General features: G+C 36.7%; 3 protein-coding genes across 4 annotated transcripts in view; all 3 read right to left on the bottom strand.

Annotated features, from left to right (window-relative positions):
• Nucleotides 1–16,926, bottom strand: part of LOC106071245 (uncharacterized) — an 89,877-nt gene that overhangs the window by 16,448 nt on the left and 56,503 nt on the right. For both annotated transcript variants that reach the window (XM_056045149.1, XM_056045150.1), the window contains exons 6-7: nucleotides 1,540–1,636; nucleotides 109–197 (exon numbers count right to left, since the gene is read on the bottom strand). In XM_056045149.1, coding sequence (XP_055901124.1) covers nucleotides 109–197; nucleotides 1,540–1,636 — 186 coding nt within the window. The remainder of the gene's footprint in view (nucleotides 1–108; nucleotides 198–1,539; nucleotides 1,637–16,926) is intronic.
• Nucleotides 3,107–5,341, bottom strand: LOC129928834 (uncharacterized). The gene is made up of 2 exons (XM_056045152.1): nucleotides 3,795–5,341; nucleotides 3,107–3,743 (listed from the first exon to the last, which is right to left on the bottom strand). Exons 1-2 carry the CDS (start codon nucleotides 5,301–5,303, stop codon nucleotides 3,186–3,188), a joined length of 2,067 nt encoding a protein of 688 aa, XP_055901127.1. The 5' UTR covers nucleotides 5,304–5,341; the 3' UTR covers nucleotides 3,107–3,185.
• LOC129928833 (uncharacterized) lies at nucleotides 6,888–9,181 on the bottom strand. Its single transcript, XM_056045151.1, has 2 exons — nucleotides 7,586–9,181; nucleotides 6,888–7,534 (listed from the first exon to the last, which is right to left on the bottom strand). Exons 1-2 carry the CDS (start codon nucleotides 9,092–9,094, stop codon nucleotides 6,977–6,979), a joined length of 2,067 nt encoding a protein of 688 aa, XP_055901126.1. The 5' UTR covers nucleotides 9,095–9,181; the 3' UTR covers nucleotides 6,888–6,976.

The following is a 16,926-nucleotide window of genomic DNA, read 5'->3' as shown; positions in this document are numbered from 1 at the left end:
CTTCTCTCATGATTACAGCTAAGCTTAACATGAAGGTCTAAAGTTTGAAAAGATGAAAAGACTTTCACTTTTAACTTGGGTGTCAATTAACAAAACACTATTACTCACTATCCATATATCATAGTAGCCTCTCTTGATGAGAAGTTCTTTGTCTCCCTTGGCAAGAGTGGCAAACCCTGGCACGTCTTGACAAAAGCCTGTAAATCAAACAAGGTAATTATAAAGCCATAATAGGTATGGAGAATCAGTGGGCAGGCAGCTTTTTAAGTGTGCATTTAAAAGAAGGTATGCTTAGCTTCCAGGAGGGGGGGGGGCATGGTGACTGAGTGGTAAAGGGCTTGGCTTCTAAACTGGTTGGAATCTCAGTGAAGACTGGGCTTATAAATTCCAGACTTCTTAAGACGCCTCTGTATTCACTCAACTCAAATGGGTAAATGACTTAAGTTTGGGAATTTAAAAAAAAGGTTGAGCTGGCCACATGACACATTTGTTAACCTTGGGCCGCAGAAACAGATGACCTTTACATCATTTGCCCAGTAGATAGTAACATCTGAAAGGAGTGCTTTACCGTTTTACGTATGTTTAGGTTCTAGTGAGAGTCCATAGTGCTCCCTTTAATGTGAGTTTGAGTGAGACAGATGGTGCTCCCAGTGAGTTTGGTTTGATTCAGTGCAAGAGTTCAAGATAGTCCAAAGGGGAAGCAATCTACCTCCATTTTACTTTCACAACTTCTAAAATTGTACAAAAATAGAAAAAAAGGAGAAAATAACACATGGTGTCTCCAGTGTACAAACTAAAGGAAGTGTTTTTTTTTTATAAGATGTTTCATGAAACTATGTGTACTGGTATACACTTTATTGCATTGCGGAATCAAATTTTAAAGCTCTTCCGTCTTGCAGCTTTTATTTAGTTGGCAGCTTTGTAGTTCAATTTGGCGTCCTTGACCTTGATTAGTTGATTGTGCAAACCTCCACTACATCCGCTTTCACTTGTGATTATGATTTACATACAAATGTTGTAAAAGATTTGCTTAACACAGGGCATAGGTTATAATATGTAACAAACCAAACAAGTCGGCATAGTCTAGATTCAATAGTCAACCTGCCATTGTGGCAACCAACAGCGTCACAGCTTGAATTGAGAATCAATTTTAATACCGTTAAGAAATAATAACAGTAAGGCTTGTCTTCGCGTGGATCTTCAGAGCCAGCAGTGAGCTCCATGCGGTTGTTCAAAACTTTCAAAAAATGCAACTCCTTTGACCTTTCATACTAGTCATTTTCCTTGCAACATGGAAACCACTGTGCAGATGAAGATGATTTGTTTGTGCAGAACAAGTGCACAGTTTAGCCAACAGGCTGGCCCAAAATAATAGGATACGAAAACAATCCTGATCGAGAAATCCTTCTCAGTGGCTGGTACGGAACCAACTGTTTGAAGCAACCCTCGGGACAAGACCTCGGATAAAAATAGACTTAACGAGGACTACATAAAGTAATGAGAGCAAGCAGCAAGGAAACAAGAACATAATCTCCTTACCAATAATAGACCTGTTGATTTCTGGGATGCCAGATATAATGAGATTGTAGACCAAGTCTTTTCCTTCCGAAGTCAGTGGATGAGTCGGCAGCGAGGACTGAAGGAAACAAAGCAAACATTATACAATTCAAAACTTACAATGTGATTCATTGTATGTGGTCGTGTGTCCTTTACAGTGTCAGTCTATCGTGTGTCATTTATTGTGTTATGTGTCATTTATTGTGTGTTATGCTATTATGTGACATTTTTTGTGTCATTTATTGTGTCATGTTGTCATGTCTCATTTTTAGTGTGTCAAATACCGGTAATTAGAATGAAAATCGGAAAGGGAAAATACTTTTTAAGCAAGATCAGCTATTAATTAGATACTAGTTTACCAATAACCTTAAGATTCTGAAACATTACTACAGTGCCGAAGTCCTGGACCTTATATTCCCGCCACATCAATAAGATTAAATTCTTCCACCCTCGCCTTCGACTTCTGTACGGGAAGCTGTGTGCATAAAAGCGCTCCCAGGGGGTCAATACAAGCGCTTTAAAGACACCCTTAAGAGCTCCTTCAAAGAGTGTGATACTAACTGTCACAACGTGTGTTGTGGTGCCGGGGATTTTACTTGAATTAAAATAGTTGAATAAATGACGATCTAGGATTCACAATAAAAGATTCTTTGTTAAAACACAACTCTGGAACTTTATTTAAATATAAAACGTAAGTACAGCTTATGTACAAGTTACAGATCAATAAGCACAAATAATATTACAAAGGCTTTAAATCAGAGCTCTTAGAAAACGCGACTGTATACTAGGAAATTCTTTCATCCACTGGCGTTCTTTCTACTCTCGTCAATTCTCTGGCGCTAACTCTTTTAAAAAATGTCTTTATTTATTTTCAAATCAACCAATAGATTTGCAACATCGTAATTACGTCTCGGGTAAAACCTGAGGCGCTGTCAAGGATCTAGATTTGTGGGGTAATTCCTGAGGCCCAGTCAAGGGTTTATATTTCTAATTACACACAAGCTTTTAAATGTGAAATATACAAATAAATCTATAATGGCATCTGTGACATATTACCCCCCCCCCTCCATTTAGCATTTGTATGGTAATAGAAATGCGTAAAAATAATACATGTAAAATGTCATCATTTTGAAATATAAAAAAATAATTATGACATTATAACTCATTTGGTTAATACTAATGTGAAAATGTGTACATGGAAAAATATATTGCATATGAAAAATTGATAAAAAAAATTGATAATACATGACAATCTTCTGAGAAAATAATACTCATTGTGATCAATCTTAACATGTGTGAAGCAATGAAGAATTACAATTGTCTGTCATGCATCTATACTATTATAATAGGATATATGCAATAATATTCGACCTGAAATAAAATGCCTGAAATAAAATGCGCATGATTTAAAAAATTAAGATGTCTGATGCATGACTTATGCAAAGATGCTGAAACATAATAAACAAAGTATCTTGAATGAATGACCTTCTTCAGTGGGTTGTTTGGTGCTGAAATAAATATAACATAACCTGATATAGAACTCCTGTGAAAAATGAGTAGACAAATTAATTTATTAATTAAATATAACTGGATAATGTTCTTCCTTGACGAGTATGAATGATAATGGATCAAGTGACACTAAATATGCTATAGTATATATGTAAAATAGAAATGTTAAGTTCGGAACCCTTCTGAATTGCCGTCATGGATGTGTATGTCTGTTTTCTAAACTTGAAGAAAAGGTCTTTCAGTTTATGAAGCTGTTGTCTCCATGTCATATTGATCTCACAGATAATTTCTGATTGAATCGCGTTTGAGTTTGGTGAAAATAAGAACTGTCCGAAACCAAAACTCAATTTTCTGGTTGATGAACTTTGACGCTGTAGAACAATGGTAGCAGAATGCTTTGCATTAGAATGTTCAATAGAGCAATGACTGAACAAGTCTGAGTTCAATCGGTCAATACAGCAATGTTGAAGAAGTTCATTTGTTCCTTTCTGAAGAAAAGTTGCCCCTTGAGTAGAAGGAGGATGAAACTTGGTGTTGTCAATGTTGTTGCTCTCTGAGTAGCTTTCAAATTGCAGTACTGGAAATGTTTCAGAAACACCGGTAAAGAAATCTGCATGGTCTGGAAACACTTTAGTGTCCTTCACTTTCTGTAGTGCTATGTCATCCAGAGTGATGACCTTGGGAATGTCAAATTGATTTGATGTTGATATATCATCCAGAGTGATTACCTTTGGAATGTCAATTTGATTTGATGCTGGTAATGAAACATCTATCTCAGGAATGGGTGTTGATGACGTTTCTTCTTCTTGTTCAGGGATAGGTGCTAAACTTGGAAAAAATTCAACTTCCGCTTTGATGTCTTCATTATCTGTTTCATGGTAATGTTCAAACATATGAACATGAAATACTCTGGTAACCTTGTTGACATTGATTTCATAAAGCAGGTTGGAAATCTTTCTGGTGATGTGAAAAGGACCTTGCCATTTGTAGAACAGCTTGTTACTCCAATCTGGTAACAGTAAATTGACTTGATCTCCTTGAGCAAAATATCTTGATTTCATGTGTTCATGTAATATTCTTTGACTTTCAATGTTCTTGGTTGTAATGGCTTCTTTAGTTGACTCACATTCTTTCAGATGAGGAATACTTGTATGAGTGGTAGAGTCAAGTTGAAAAGTTTTTCTTTTGTCTGGTATAGCCAAAGTTGATTGAATATAAGTATCTGCTTCTGGTTCTGGTTCATGAGACTTGCCTTGATTGTAGCAGAAATGTTCAATGCATACCATAGTATTTGATGCAGATGCTGTCTTATTCAAGTCTTGATGTATGAAGTCATCATCAGTGGTTAGGGATGGAAAAGTACTTGGTAGAGGTGGGCTTGTATTGTCAGGTAGGGATGGACATGTAGAACTAGTAGCAGGTAGGGATGGACATGTAGTAACAGGTAGGTATGGACATGTAGTAGGCAGTGATGTCCCTGTAGATTTGCTTGAGTCATAATTCATAGATTCATTGTTGTCAATTCTGACTTTGTAGTCTGGTTCCTTCTTTGTTTTAGTTATGTTGCTTTTCTTTTGAGTTTGTTTCTTCTCACAATAATCATGTTGACAATGTGAACAATTATTAATGTATTTCTTGACATCTTTGTTCAAGCTAGGCCAATAATATTCTTTGGCAATTCTCTTCTTAGTACTTGTTACACTCTTATGTATGGTGTAATGAAACTCATGCTTTGCTTCAAGTATTTGTTTTCTGTACTTTAGTGGTACATATATTTGTTCAATTACATTGCACTTGTGAAAAGAAGTCTTCTTGAGAAATCCATCTTCAAAATATGCCACACTGCATCCCAATGAAGCTTCCTGGTATAATAATGTTAATGTTGCATCATTCTTTTGTTCAGCTTTGAATTCAGTATTTTTCAATTTTAATAATTCTCGTTTTAATTCTTCTTGCCGTCTTTTGTCATCTTCTCTGTCTATCTCAGCTAATTTATTATCAAACCATCTTTCTCGTTCATGTGAAGGAATATTGAGTTTTTCTGCTAAAGCTATGGCTTCACCTATTATGTCTGTTGTTAAAGTCATGTTACAATGTTCTTTTGCTTGATATTCTCTTTGTTTTTCTGCTTCTTTATCTTCTTGACGTTCTGCCCACAGGTCTGGCTTAGGAATTTGCTTCTCTTTTGCTAATTCCATCAATTCAAGGAGTCGTTGTGTTCTAGAACCGGAAGCCATATTTAATTTTTTGTTAGTTTCTTGTATTGGAGCAAAATGTTCAATATCTGGATTTTGGCATTATCTCAGATATAATAATAATATAGTGACAAAGTTCTTGAAGCATCAATTTGCTAATAATGCTTGACAGTAAAATTGTATTTCACTGGAGTCGTAAGCTTCGATATATAGATCTATTGAGCCGAGTACTTTTTTTCTGGTTTAACAGTTGGTTAAATCTGGTCTTCTGTTTACTTTGTGCCAGACAAATGATTATTTACTGGTCTTCTTTATAATGACTATAATGCCAGTTATTTGCTTTACTGGTCTTTTTTATAATGCCAGTTATTTGATTTACTGGTCTTTTAATAATGCCAGTTATTATGTATATTGGTCTTATTCCTTTTGCCAATTACATATAATAATAGATTTCGTGAGTTAGACGTAACTCTAACGAAAATCTTTATAAAAGAATTATCGATAACCAACTGACCTGTTAAACACAGAAATTCTGTCCTCCGTTAAATAAGAATGAAGTTCCTTTGAAGAGTTTAGAAATTGGTCCTAGATCTTGAATAAATTTCGTTAGAAGTTGTTCATAAACTTTTATTAGTCGGAGTGCCAGATGTCACAACGTGTGTTGTGGTGCCGGGGATTTTACTTGAATTAAAATAGTTGAATAAATGACGATCTAGGATTCACAATAAAAGATTCTTTGTTAAAACACAACTCTGGAACTTTATTTAAATATAAAACGTAAGTACAGCTTATGTACAAGTTACAGATCAATAAGCACAAATAATATTACAAAGGCTTTAAATCAGAGCTCTTAGAAAACGCGACTGTATACTAGGAAATTCTTTCATCCACTGGCGTTCTTTCTACTCTCGTCAATTCTCTGGCGCTAACTCTTTTAAAAAATGTCTTTATTTATTTTCAAATCAACCAATAGATTTGCAACATCGTAATTACGTCTCGGGTAAAACCTGAGGCGCTGTCAAGGATCTAGATTTGTGGGGTAATTCCTGAGGCCCAGTCAAGGGTTTATATTTCTAATTACACACAAGCTTTTAAATGTGAAATATACAAATAAATCTATAATGGCATCTGTGACATATTACCCCCCCCCCTCCATTTAGCATTTGTATGGTAATAGAAATGCGTAAAAATAATACATGTAAAATGTCATCATTTTGAAATATAAAAAAATAATTATGACATTATAACTCATTTGGTTAATACTAATGTGAAAATGTGTACATGGAAAAATATATTGCATATGAAAAATTGATAAAAAAAAATTGATAATACATGACAATCTTCTGAGAAAATAATACTCATTGTGATCAATCTTAACATGTGTGAAGCAATGAAGAATTACAATTGTCTGTCATGCATCTATACTATTATAATAGGATATATGCAATAATATTCGACCTGAAATAAAATGCCTGAAATAAAATGCGCATGATTTAAAAAATTAAGATGTCTGATGCATGTCATATGCAAAGATGCTGAAACATAATAAACAAAGTATCTTGAATGAATGACCTTCTTCAGTGGGTTGTTTGGTGCTGAAATAAATATAACATAACCTGATATAGAACTCCTGTGAAAAATGAGTAGACAAATTAATTTATTAATTAAATATAACTGGATAATGTTCTTCCTTGACGAGTATGAATGATAATGGATCAAGTGACACTAAATATGCTATAGTATATATGTAAAATAGAAATGTTAAGTTCGGAACCCTTCTGAATTGCCGTCATGGATGTGTATGTCTGTTTTCTAAACTTGAAGAAAAGGTCTTTCAGTTTATGAAGCTGTTGTCTCCATGTCATATTGATCTCACAGATAATTTCTGATTGAATCGCGTTTGAGTTTGGTGAAAATAAGAACTGTCCGAAACCAAAACTCAATTTTCTGGTTGATGAACTTTGACGCTGTAGAACAATGGTAGCAGAATGCTTTGCATTAGAATGTTCAATAGAGCAATGACTGAACAAGTCTGAGTTCAATCGGTCAATACAGCAATGTTGAAGAAGTTCATTTGTTCCTTTCTGAAGAAAAGTTGCCCCTTGAGTAGAAGGAGGATGAAACTTGGTGTTGTCAATGTTGTTGCTCTCTGAGTAGCTTTCAAATTGCAGTACTGGAAATGTTTCAGAAACACCGGTAAAGAAATCTGCATGGTCTGGAAACACTTTAGTGTCCTTCACTTTCTGTAGTGCTATGTCATCCAGAGTGATGACCTTGGGAATGTCAAATTGATTTGATGTTGATATATCATCCAGAGTGATTACCTTTGGAATGTCAATTTGATTTGATGCTGGTAATGAAACATCTATCTCAGGAATGGGTGTTGATGACGTTTCTTCTTCTTGTTCAGGGATAGGTGCTAAACTTGGAAAAAATTCAACTTCCGCTTTGATGTCTTCATTATCTGTTTCATGGTAATGTTCAAACATATGAACATGAAATACTCTGGTAACCTTGTTGACATTGATTTCATAAAGCAGGTTGGAAATCTTTCTGGTGATGTGAAAAGGACCTTGCCATTTGTAGAACAGCTTGTTACTCCAATCTGGTAACAGTAAATTGACTTGATCTCCTTGAGCAAAATATCTTGATTTCATGTGTTCATGTAATATTCTTTGACTTTCAATGTTCTTGGTTGTAATGGCTTCTTTAGTTGACTCACATTCTTTCAGATGAGGAATACTTGTATGAGTGGTAGAGTCAAGTTGAAAAGTTTTTCTTTTGTCTGGTATAGCCAAAGTTGATTGAATATAAGTATCTGCTTCTGGTTCTGGTTCATGAGACTTGCCTTGATTGTAGCAGAAATGTTCAATGCATACCATAGTATTTGATGCAGATGCTGTCTTATTCAAGTCTTGATGTATGAAGTCATCATCAGTGGTTAGGGATGGAAAAGTACTTGGTAGAGGTGGGCTTGTATTGTCAGGTAGGGATGGACATGTAGAACTAGTAGCAGGTAGGGATGGACATGTAGTAACAGGTAGGTATGGACATGTAGTAGGCAGTGATGTCCCTGTAGATTTGCTTGAGTCATAATTCATAGATTCATTGTTGTCAATTCTGACTTTGTAGTCTGGTTCCTTCTTTGTTTTAGTTATGTTGCTTTTCTTTTGAGTTTGTTTCTTCTCACAATAATCATGTTGACAATGTGAACAATTATTAATGTATTTCTTGACATCTTTGTTCAAGCTAGGCCAATAATATTCTTTGGCAATTCTCTTCTTAGTACTTGTTACACTCTTATGTATGGTGTAATGAAACTCATGCTTTGCTTCAAGTATTTGTTTTCTGTACTTTAGTGGTACATATATTTGTTCAATTACATTGCACTTGTGAAAAGAAGTCTTCTTGAGAAATCCATCTTCAAAATATGCCACACTGCATCCCAATGAAGCTTCCTGGTATAATAATGTTAATGTTGCATCATTCTTTTGTTCAGCTTTGAATTCAGTATTTTTCAATTTTAATAATTCTCGTTTTAATTCTTCTTGCCGTCTTTTGTCATCTTCTCTGTCTATCTCAGCTAATTTATTATCAAACCATCTTTCTCGTTCATGTGAAGGAATATTGAGTTTTTCTGCTAAAGCTATGGCTTCACCTATTATGTCTGTTGTTAAAGTCATGTTACAATGTTCTTTTGCTTGATATTCTCTTTGTTTTTCTGCTTCTTTATCTTCTTGACGTTCTGCCCACAGGTCTGGCTTAGGAATTTGCTTCTCTTTTGCTAATTCCATCAATTCAAGGAGTCGTTGTGTTCTAGAACCGGAAGCCATATTTAATTTTTTGTTAGTTTCTTGTATTGGAGCAAAATGTTCAATATCTGGATTTTGGCATTATCTCAGATATAATAATAATATAGTGACAAAGTTCTTGAAGCATCAATTTGCTAATAATGCTTGACAGTAAAATTGTATTTCACTGGAGTCGTAAGCTTCGATATATAGATCTATTGAGCCGAGTACTTTTTTTCTGGTTTAACAGTTGGTTAAATCTGGTCTTCTGTTTACTTTGTGCCAGACAAATGATTATTTACTGGTCTTCTTTATAATGACTATAATGCCAGTTATTTGCTTTACTGGTCTTTTTTATAATGCCAGTTATTTGATTTACTGGTCTTTTAATAATGCCAGTTATTATGTATATTGGTCTTATTCCTTTTGCCAATTACATATAATAATAGATTTCGTGAGTTAGACGTAACTCTAACGAAAATCTTTATAAAAGAATTATCGATAACCAACTGACCTGTTAAACACAGAAATTCTGTCCTCCGTTAAATAAGAATGAAGTTCCTTTGAAGAGTTTAGAAATTGGTCCTAGATCTTGAATAAATTTCGTTAGAAGTTGTTCATAAACTTTTATTAGTCGGAGTGCCAGATGTCACAACGTGTGTTGTGGTGCCGGGGATTTTACTTGAATTAAAATAGTTGAATAAATGACGATCTAGGATTCACAATAAAAGATTCTTTGTTAAAACACAACTCTGGAACTTTATTTAAATATAAAACGTAAGTACAGCTTATGTACAAATTACAGATCAATAAGCACAAATAATATTACAAAGGCTTTAAATCAGAGCTCTTAGAAAACGCGAATGTATACTAGGAAATTCTTTCATCCACTGGCGTTCTTTCTACTCTCGTCAATTCTCTGGCGCTAACTCTTTTAAAAAATGTCTTTATTTATTTTCAAATCAACCAATAGATTTGCAACATCGTAATTACGTCTCGGGTAAAACCTGAGGCGCTGTCAAGGATCTAGATTTGTGGGGTAATTCCTGAGGCTCAGTCAAGGGTTTATATTTCTATTTACACACAAGCTTTTAAATGTGAAATATACAAATAAATCTATAATGGCATCTGTGACACTAACATTCACGGCTGGGAAGCACTAGCTCTCGATTGATCCTCATGGCGTGAAGCCGTGAGTGTCAAAGTCACGAGCTACGAAGCAAGGAGAGTGGCCGAAAGAGCCCCGAGCCAACAAAAAGGCTGAAAGAAACAGGCCTATCTGTAACTGACCAAACCTACCCACGTCATGTATGCGGACGGCGAGGATTGGTCCTCTTCGTGTCCCTAGGAAAAGAGAAATGTGCGCTCATCTTGGACCAGGAGAGGACACTAGGAAACTTGTAGGCATTCAGGTGTACTGGTTCATAGGGCTCTCTAAAAGTGTACGCTGGGTAAGTCAGAAAGAGAGAGAAATGGAAGAGATGTTATGTTGTGATAGAGATGTAGCGTAGCGATAGATTTACCGATAATACGGTCATCAAGTTTTTCTGTTTTGTGACAGAATCTAAGTATCATTTGACACGTTTTTTCTCTCGTGACAGAATCTAAAGGTATCATTAGACACTTTTCTCTGTCGTGGCTGAATCTAAATGTATCATTAGACACTCTTCTCTGTCGTGACAGAATCTAAAGGTATCATTAGACACTTTTCTCTGTCGTGACAGAATCTAAAGGTATCATTTGACACTTTTCTCTGTCGTGACAGAATCTAAAGGTATCATTAGACACTTTTCTCTGTCGTGACAGAAACTAAAGGTATCATTTGACACTTTCTCTGTCGTGACAGAAACTAAAGGTATCATTTGACATTTTTCTCTGTCGTGGCTGAATCTAAAGGTATCATTTGACACTTTTCTCTGTCGTGACAGAATCTAAAGGTATCATTAGACACTTTTCTCTGTCGTGACAGAATCTAAAGGTATCATTAGACACTTTTCTCTGTCGTGACAGAATCTAAAGGTATCATTTGACACTTTTTCTGTCGTGACAGAATCTAAAGGTATCATTAGACACTTTTCTCTGTCGTGACAGAAACTAAAGGTATCATTTAACATTTTTCTCTGTCGTGACTGAATCTAAAGGTATCATTTGACACTTTTCTCTGTCGTGACAGAATCTAAAGGTATCATTATACATTTTTCTCTGTCGTGGCAGAATCTAAAGGTATCATTTGACATTTTTCTCTGTCGTGACTGAATCTAAAGGTATCATTAGACATTTTTCTCTGTCATTACTCTATGATTATCAAGGGCATTGAATCAATGCAATGTTCCCAGCTGTAAAATCAGCTCTGCCTATCTGATCCTCCCAACCACATCTCGATAATCCTAAACACTGAATTAGACCTTTAATTGAACACGAAAAAAACAAACTGTAATTAACAAAACATTAAAAATGTGGATTGGAAAAAAAAAGGAATGAAATATATCCTATGTTTCAAGACTCGACCTCTAATTCAAGCCGTCAAACTGGCAAGGCACACACAGAATGTGTTTTCTCCCCCTTGCTTTTTTCACTCAGGAAGAATCAATCATTTTGTTTTTTTACTACGCTCTGCAGATGTGAGATATCGGGTCATCTTCCAGAGTTACCTTATCTTTTGTTACAAAGTAGACCAATGGAAGGGAGTTTTCCAGCAAAAAAAAAAAAGATTAAAAAATTGACACTTGAAACACACAAGACAAATAGACAACAGAAATGACTCACTCATGAACAGACGCCCAGACTAACAGAGCTTAATGCTGAGGATAATTATGTATTGTAAACAAAATATGTATTCGAGTGTAAGTTTAACAAAGTATTCCAACAGAATACAATAGAACGCAAACAATTCATTACATCATGAGATCATTAGATGAAATGATAACCACTTTAAAAAAGGCGCTTTCCAAAAGTCTCTTTTAAGTATTTGAGACTCTCTCAAATGTGAATTTGCAATTGAATGTGTACATTACAAATTAATCATTATAGCATCGAAACACCAGGAGTGCCATCAGAGGATGTTGACCATGTCCTTGATCAAGTCGCCCGAACAATTCTAACCCCAGAACATCGTTGCAAACAGTATGGAGAACTGCCTGCTCTGGAAACCACTGAGCCATTGATCTGAACCTTCCAACGTCAGTAGAATGAGAAACAGAAGAAAACTATTGCAGACGTTATTTTTTTTTCTACCACTTTTGTATTAAACAAATAAGATCTACTACAGCCTGGTCATGTGCTGCGTTTTCTGGACTGTCATCTCGCATGTCAGGGCTCGAACCCCCTCCGTCTTGAAGATATTTGGCCTAGTTACACTAGTAAGTAATAATCTTCAAGTTTGAAGGAATACCCAGAAGGAAAAAAAATTCTGAACATACGAAGTAGAATAAAAAACAACAACATAATTCAATTATTGATTTCAGAAGTTGCTATTAAATACACACAGCGTTCAAGAATCTGATCACGTTTTTGTACATATAGAACTATATTTATTGATCCCTCGACTTTCCCAATGGCATCCTAGACATAGACACATTTGGTTAAAAGCCAAAAATAATTGTGTCAAGTTCTCACTTATTACGGTCAGTGCAGACAGACGGAGTCAACACATTGTTAGTTCAACACTTCCAGCACTAGTTCAAGCACAAAGAGTTAACTCCAACAAAGGCTAAAGTAATGCATAGATGTAGACAGGACTTTAGCATCTGGTCATTAAAGAAAGTTTTTACAAAATGATTCTTCTGAAGACTCGTCTACTTGTTCCTTTCAAACCAAGCAGTGAAGGCCCGAGGCGTGGTACTCGCTGTCTTACTTCTCAAATTATTGGTTCGCCTTTCAAGTTCTTTGTTGGGGACGGTCATCTTTGACATCCAGTGCTTCAACAGTGGATCATGATCACTACATAAGCCTTCATTAGGCTTCATCCATACAAAAAAAAGTTAACACATTTTTCATGGCAGTCTCTTGTTCAATCAAAGACATTTGTATTTAGAGAAGAGACATTTAAAGATTCTACTTTTGTTCCTGGCGATTCAGACAAAATTAAAATCACTCTTACATTTACTTCTGTAAGGAAAAGGAGGTTTGTTTTTTTTTAAAGTACAGACAAATCCGGTTAATCTGACCACCGGTTTATCGAATCAACCGGTTGTTCCGACCGAATGCTAATAGAAGATTCTAAAAGAATGACCACTAACTTTAAAAAAAAAATCCATATGGCCATCTCACAAAAATGTGACTGACTCCAACCTATATATATATATATATATATATATATAATAGTAAAGTAAAAAAAATGATACAAAATGGATTAAAAAATTTTATCGACTCAATCTCAACGGGAGCAGAAAACATTAATGCCAGATATAGCTGTTCAATAATAGACTTAGTGCCTTTACATTGAAGGGCATATATATATATATATATAAGATAAAAAATAATAATAATAAGGCTTGTCTTCGAGTCCGAGGATTAGTGAGGAGTGCAGTATTTCCAGTGGCTGCGCAGCCCCAGCTGTGACCTACACATTTTGCCACATCCAGGGCATAATCATTGTTCGCAGGTGGTCGATTTAGATTTTCTTTTCGCCGTCTGCGTTTGTTCTCGACAGAATTTTCTTTTGGTCTCAAATGTGTAACCCGCGGCCTTCGTGAGTGACCTCCAGCTGTCTCGTTCTGAGGCCGCATGAAACCAGGTGCTCTCTTCTATGTCAGCCAAGGAAAGTTGACGCCTAAGCTGGTCTTTGAAGCGTTTCCGTGGGGTGCCTCTGTTACGTCGACCACCTTTTAGCTCACCAAAAAAGACTTTCTTTGGCATACGTTCGTCTCCCATACGGGATATGTGCCCTGCCCAGCGTAACTGTCAGACCTTAAGAATTCCCTCTATACTGTCCATACCGGCGTTCGCAAGGACATCACTGTTTGTAGTGCGGTCTTGCCACCGTATGTTCATGATGGAGCGCAAGCATCTTTGGTGAAAGCGCTCAAGAAGTCTTAGTTGCTTTCTGTATAGTGTCCATGCCTCAGAGCCATATAGAAGGGTTGAGAGAACCACCGCCTGGTAGACATTGATTTTTGTAGGCGGGCGGAGCGATTTGTTCCGCCAAACTCTCGCCCGAAGGCGTCCAAAAGCGCTTCTGGCCGAGGCCAGACGGTTATCAACTTCCATTGAAAGTGAGGCGTCATTTGACACTATACTACCTAGATATGTGAAGTGGTCTACCACATTAAGGGGCTGTCCGTTTACGGTTTTATTGGGTCACTTCTGGAACATGACTTCTGTTTCCCAAGGTTTATAGATAGTCCGAAAGAGGCGGCAGCGTATGCAAATTCGTTCATTGTAAAAATAAAAAAATAGGTGCCGGTACTCAGTGTTTAGGTGCCGTAGTTGATTGCCTAACTTTTAACTACCAAAACTTAATAATATACGTTAAAATACAAGAAAAGTAATATTTTTTTTCAAATAGGTGCCGTATATAAGAATTACCCACTAGTTACGCCAGTTGATTTTCTCCCAAGTTATATATTGTATATTTTGCCATGGACTACCTCACTTTTTTTTTTCTTAAATATAATAACAATACAAAGGTTCGCAATTAAACACTCCCCCCCCCCCCCGCGAACTCTAGTATCTATTACACTGAAGTTAATTCAAGAATTTATTTATACTTATTTATACTCTCGGACTATTCTTCTGCTTTTCAGTTTATTTTTTTTTCGAAATATTTGATGGGCTCTATGATATGTTTTTTGGCTGTGGTCCAAATTTCTTATTACATCCTGCTGACATAATATTTTGGCCGGAGCCAGCCGCCCACCCCCCCTCCTTTTTTTTTCACTTTCAATAAAACTGCTCCCATTTCAATAATCCTAATTTCGGCCCCATGAATTCTAGTACATGTTACGATTAATTGGCTCGTTTTAAAATGTCCTCCCAAAAACACTTTCATCTGACCTATGAATTCTAGTATCACTTTTCTCTTCGCCCTAGAAAATAGTCCTACATACAATCTCTGAGTATTCTTCGGTTTTATATTGGACCTCATTCATCAATCGTAAACAAACAACTTTGAGTCACGTGCTTCCCTATCTCTTCTATACAAATTACAATCTAATTTTAATCAACAATGTGACTATTGTTTTTTTCGTTGTTTTATCAATATTCTCACGTGTACGTTCGTTTTGGTGAATGAGGTCCCATCCATCCAGCGCATCGAACTGTCACATCCTATTTGTGGTTGTATCTCCCGCATTCACCCCCATTCTTCACTAACATAAATTAGAGTGAATTACAGTATCTTCTACATGACAAGCTCAGCCCTACTTAGTTCTACCTCCCCTCCACACAGACATACTTCTGGCTGGCCTGAGACTTGTGTCTCTCTACGCCTCCCCTTCATACAATCGCTCTACTTAATTGTATGTTAAACTAGTTCATACAATCTATTGTTGCTTTTTGATTGGAATATTTTCTTCTTCCTCTGCTCTCCTAACGCTCTCTCACCCAAGGTAAGTAATCACATGTTAATTTTTCAATATTTTTTTTGTCCACCGCAAGTGGGAGAATTAGTGATGAATGAATGTGTCAGGGCTTTTGCGATTATAATATACAAGATATGTTTGTGTTTGTTTGTGGGAAGCGTGGTCGAGAGGCCAAGTGCGCTTGAACTTGGCTTGGCTTGGCTACCTAGAAGGGGGCTCGAGGTTGGGACCTCGGGCAGAGTTGTGTTTTACTGAGCGCCTAAAGGCAGCACGGAAAATCAACTCCTAGATACCCCCTCCCCCCCACCGGTCCACAAATGAGATTGGACCAAAAGCGCTCTGAGCATGCTATAAGCATGAAAGTAGCGCTATATAAAAGCTATAATAATAATGTGCGCATACAGTATACATACATGTACTTAGTTTTGAAAAGCAAACGTTTCTTTATGAACCCAAAATTGTACGCCATGATAAACCCAAAATAGTACGCCATGATAAACCCAATATAGTACGCCATGATAAGCCCAGAATAGTAAGCCATGATGAGCACAAAATAGTACGCCATGATTAGCCCAAAATAGTAAAAAGGGTACTCTTGTATAAACCCAAAGAATCCGTTGCATCTATCTATGAAAGCGATTGTGTCCTGGCTATTTTAAAGGAGCTCGTTCAAGTTTTTGTGATCAGACGTTCATAACGGGATAACTCAAAGCGCCTTTTCCAAGAAATACATTTTTAACAAGCTTTTCCCTCTACACAGAAATGAGAAACCGCCTGACAGCTGCTTTGTACTTGAAGTGTCCGACCAGATGGGAGACTAAAACACGGCCAGATGGGAGACTAAAACACGACCAGATGGGAGACTAAAACACGGCCAGATGGGAGACTAAAACACGGCCAGATGGGAGACTAAAACACGACCAGATGGGAGACTAAAACACGACCAGATGGGAGACTAAAACACGACCAGATGGGAGACTAAAACACGGCCAGATGGGAGACTAAAACACGACCAGATGGGAGACTAAAACTCGGCCAGATGGGAGACTAAAACACGATCAGATGGGAGACTAAAACACGGCCAGATGGGAGACTAAAACACGACCAGATGGGAGACTAAAACACGGCCAGATGGGAGACTAAAACACGACCAGATGGGAGACTAAAACACGGCCAGATGGGAGACTAAATCACGACCAGATGGGAGACTAAAACACGGCCAGATGGGAGACTAAAACACGACCAGATGGGAGACTAAAACACGGCCAGATGGGAGACTAAAACACGACCAGATGGGAGACTAAAACACGGCCAGATGGGAGACTAAAACACGACCAGATGGGAGACTAAAAC

Source organism: Biomphalaria glabrata, chromosome 10 (assembly GCF_947242115.1).
Source record: "Biomphalaria glabrata chromosome 10, xgBioGlab47.1, whole genome shotgun sequence".
NCBI lineage: Eukaryota > Metazoa > Mollusca > Gastropoda > Planorbidae > Biomphalaria > Biomphalaria glabrata.
The sequence above is the reverse complement of the archived record's forward strand: the minus strand, read 5'-3'. Positions and strand labels throughout refer to the sequence as shown.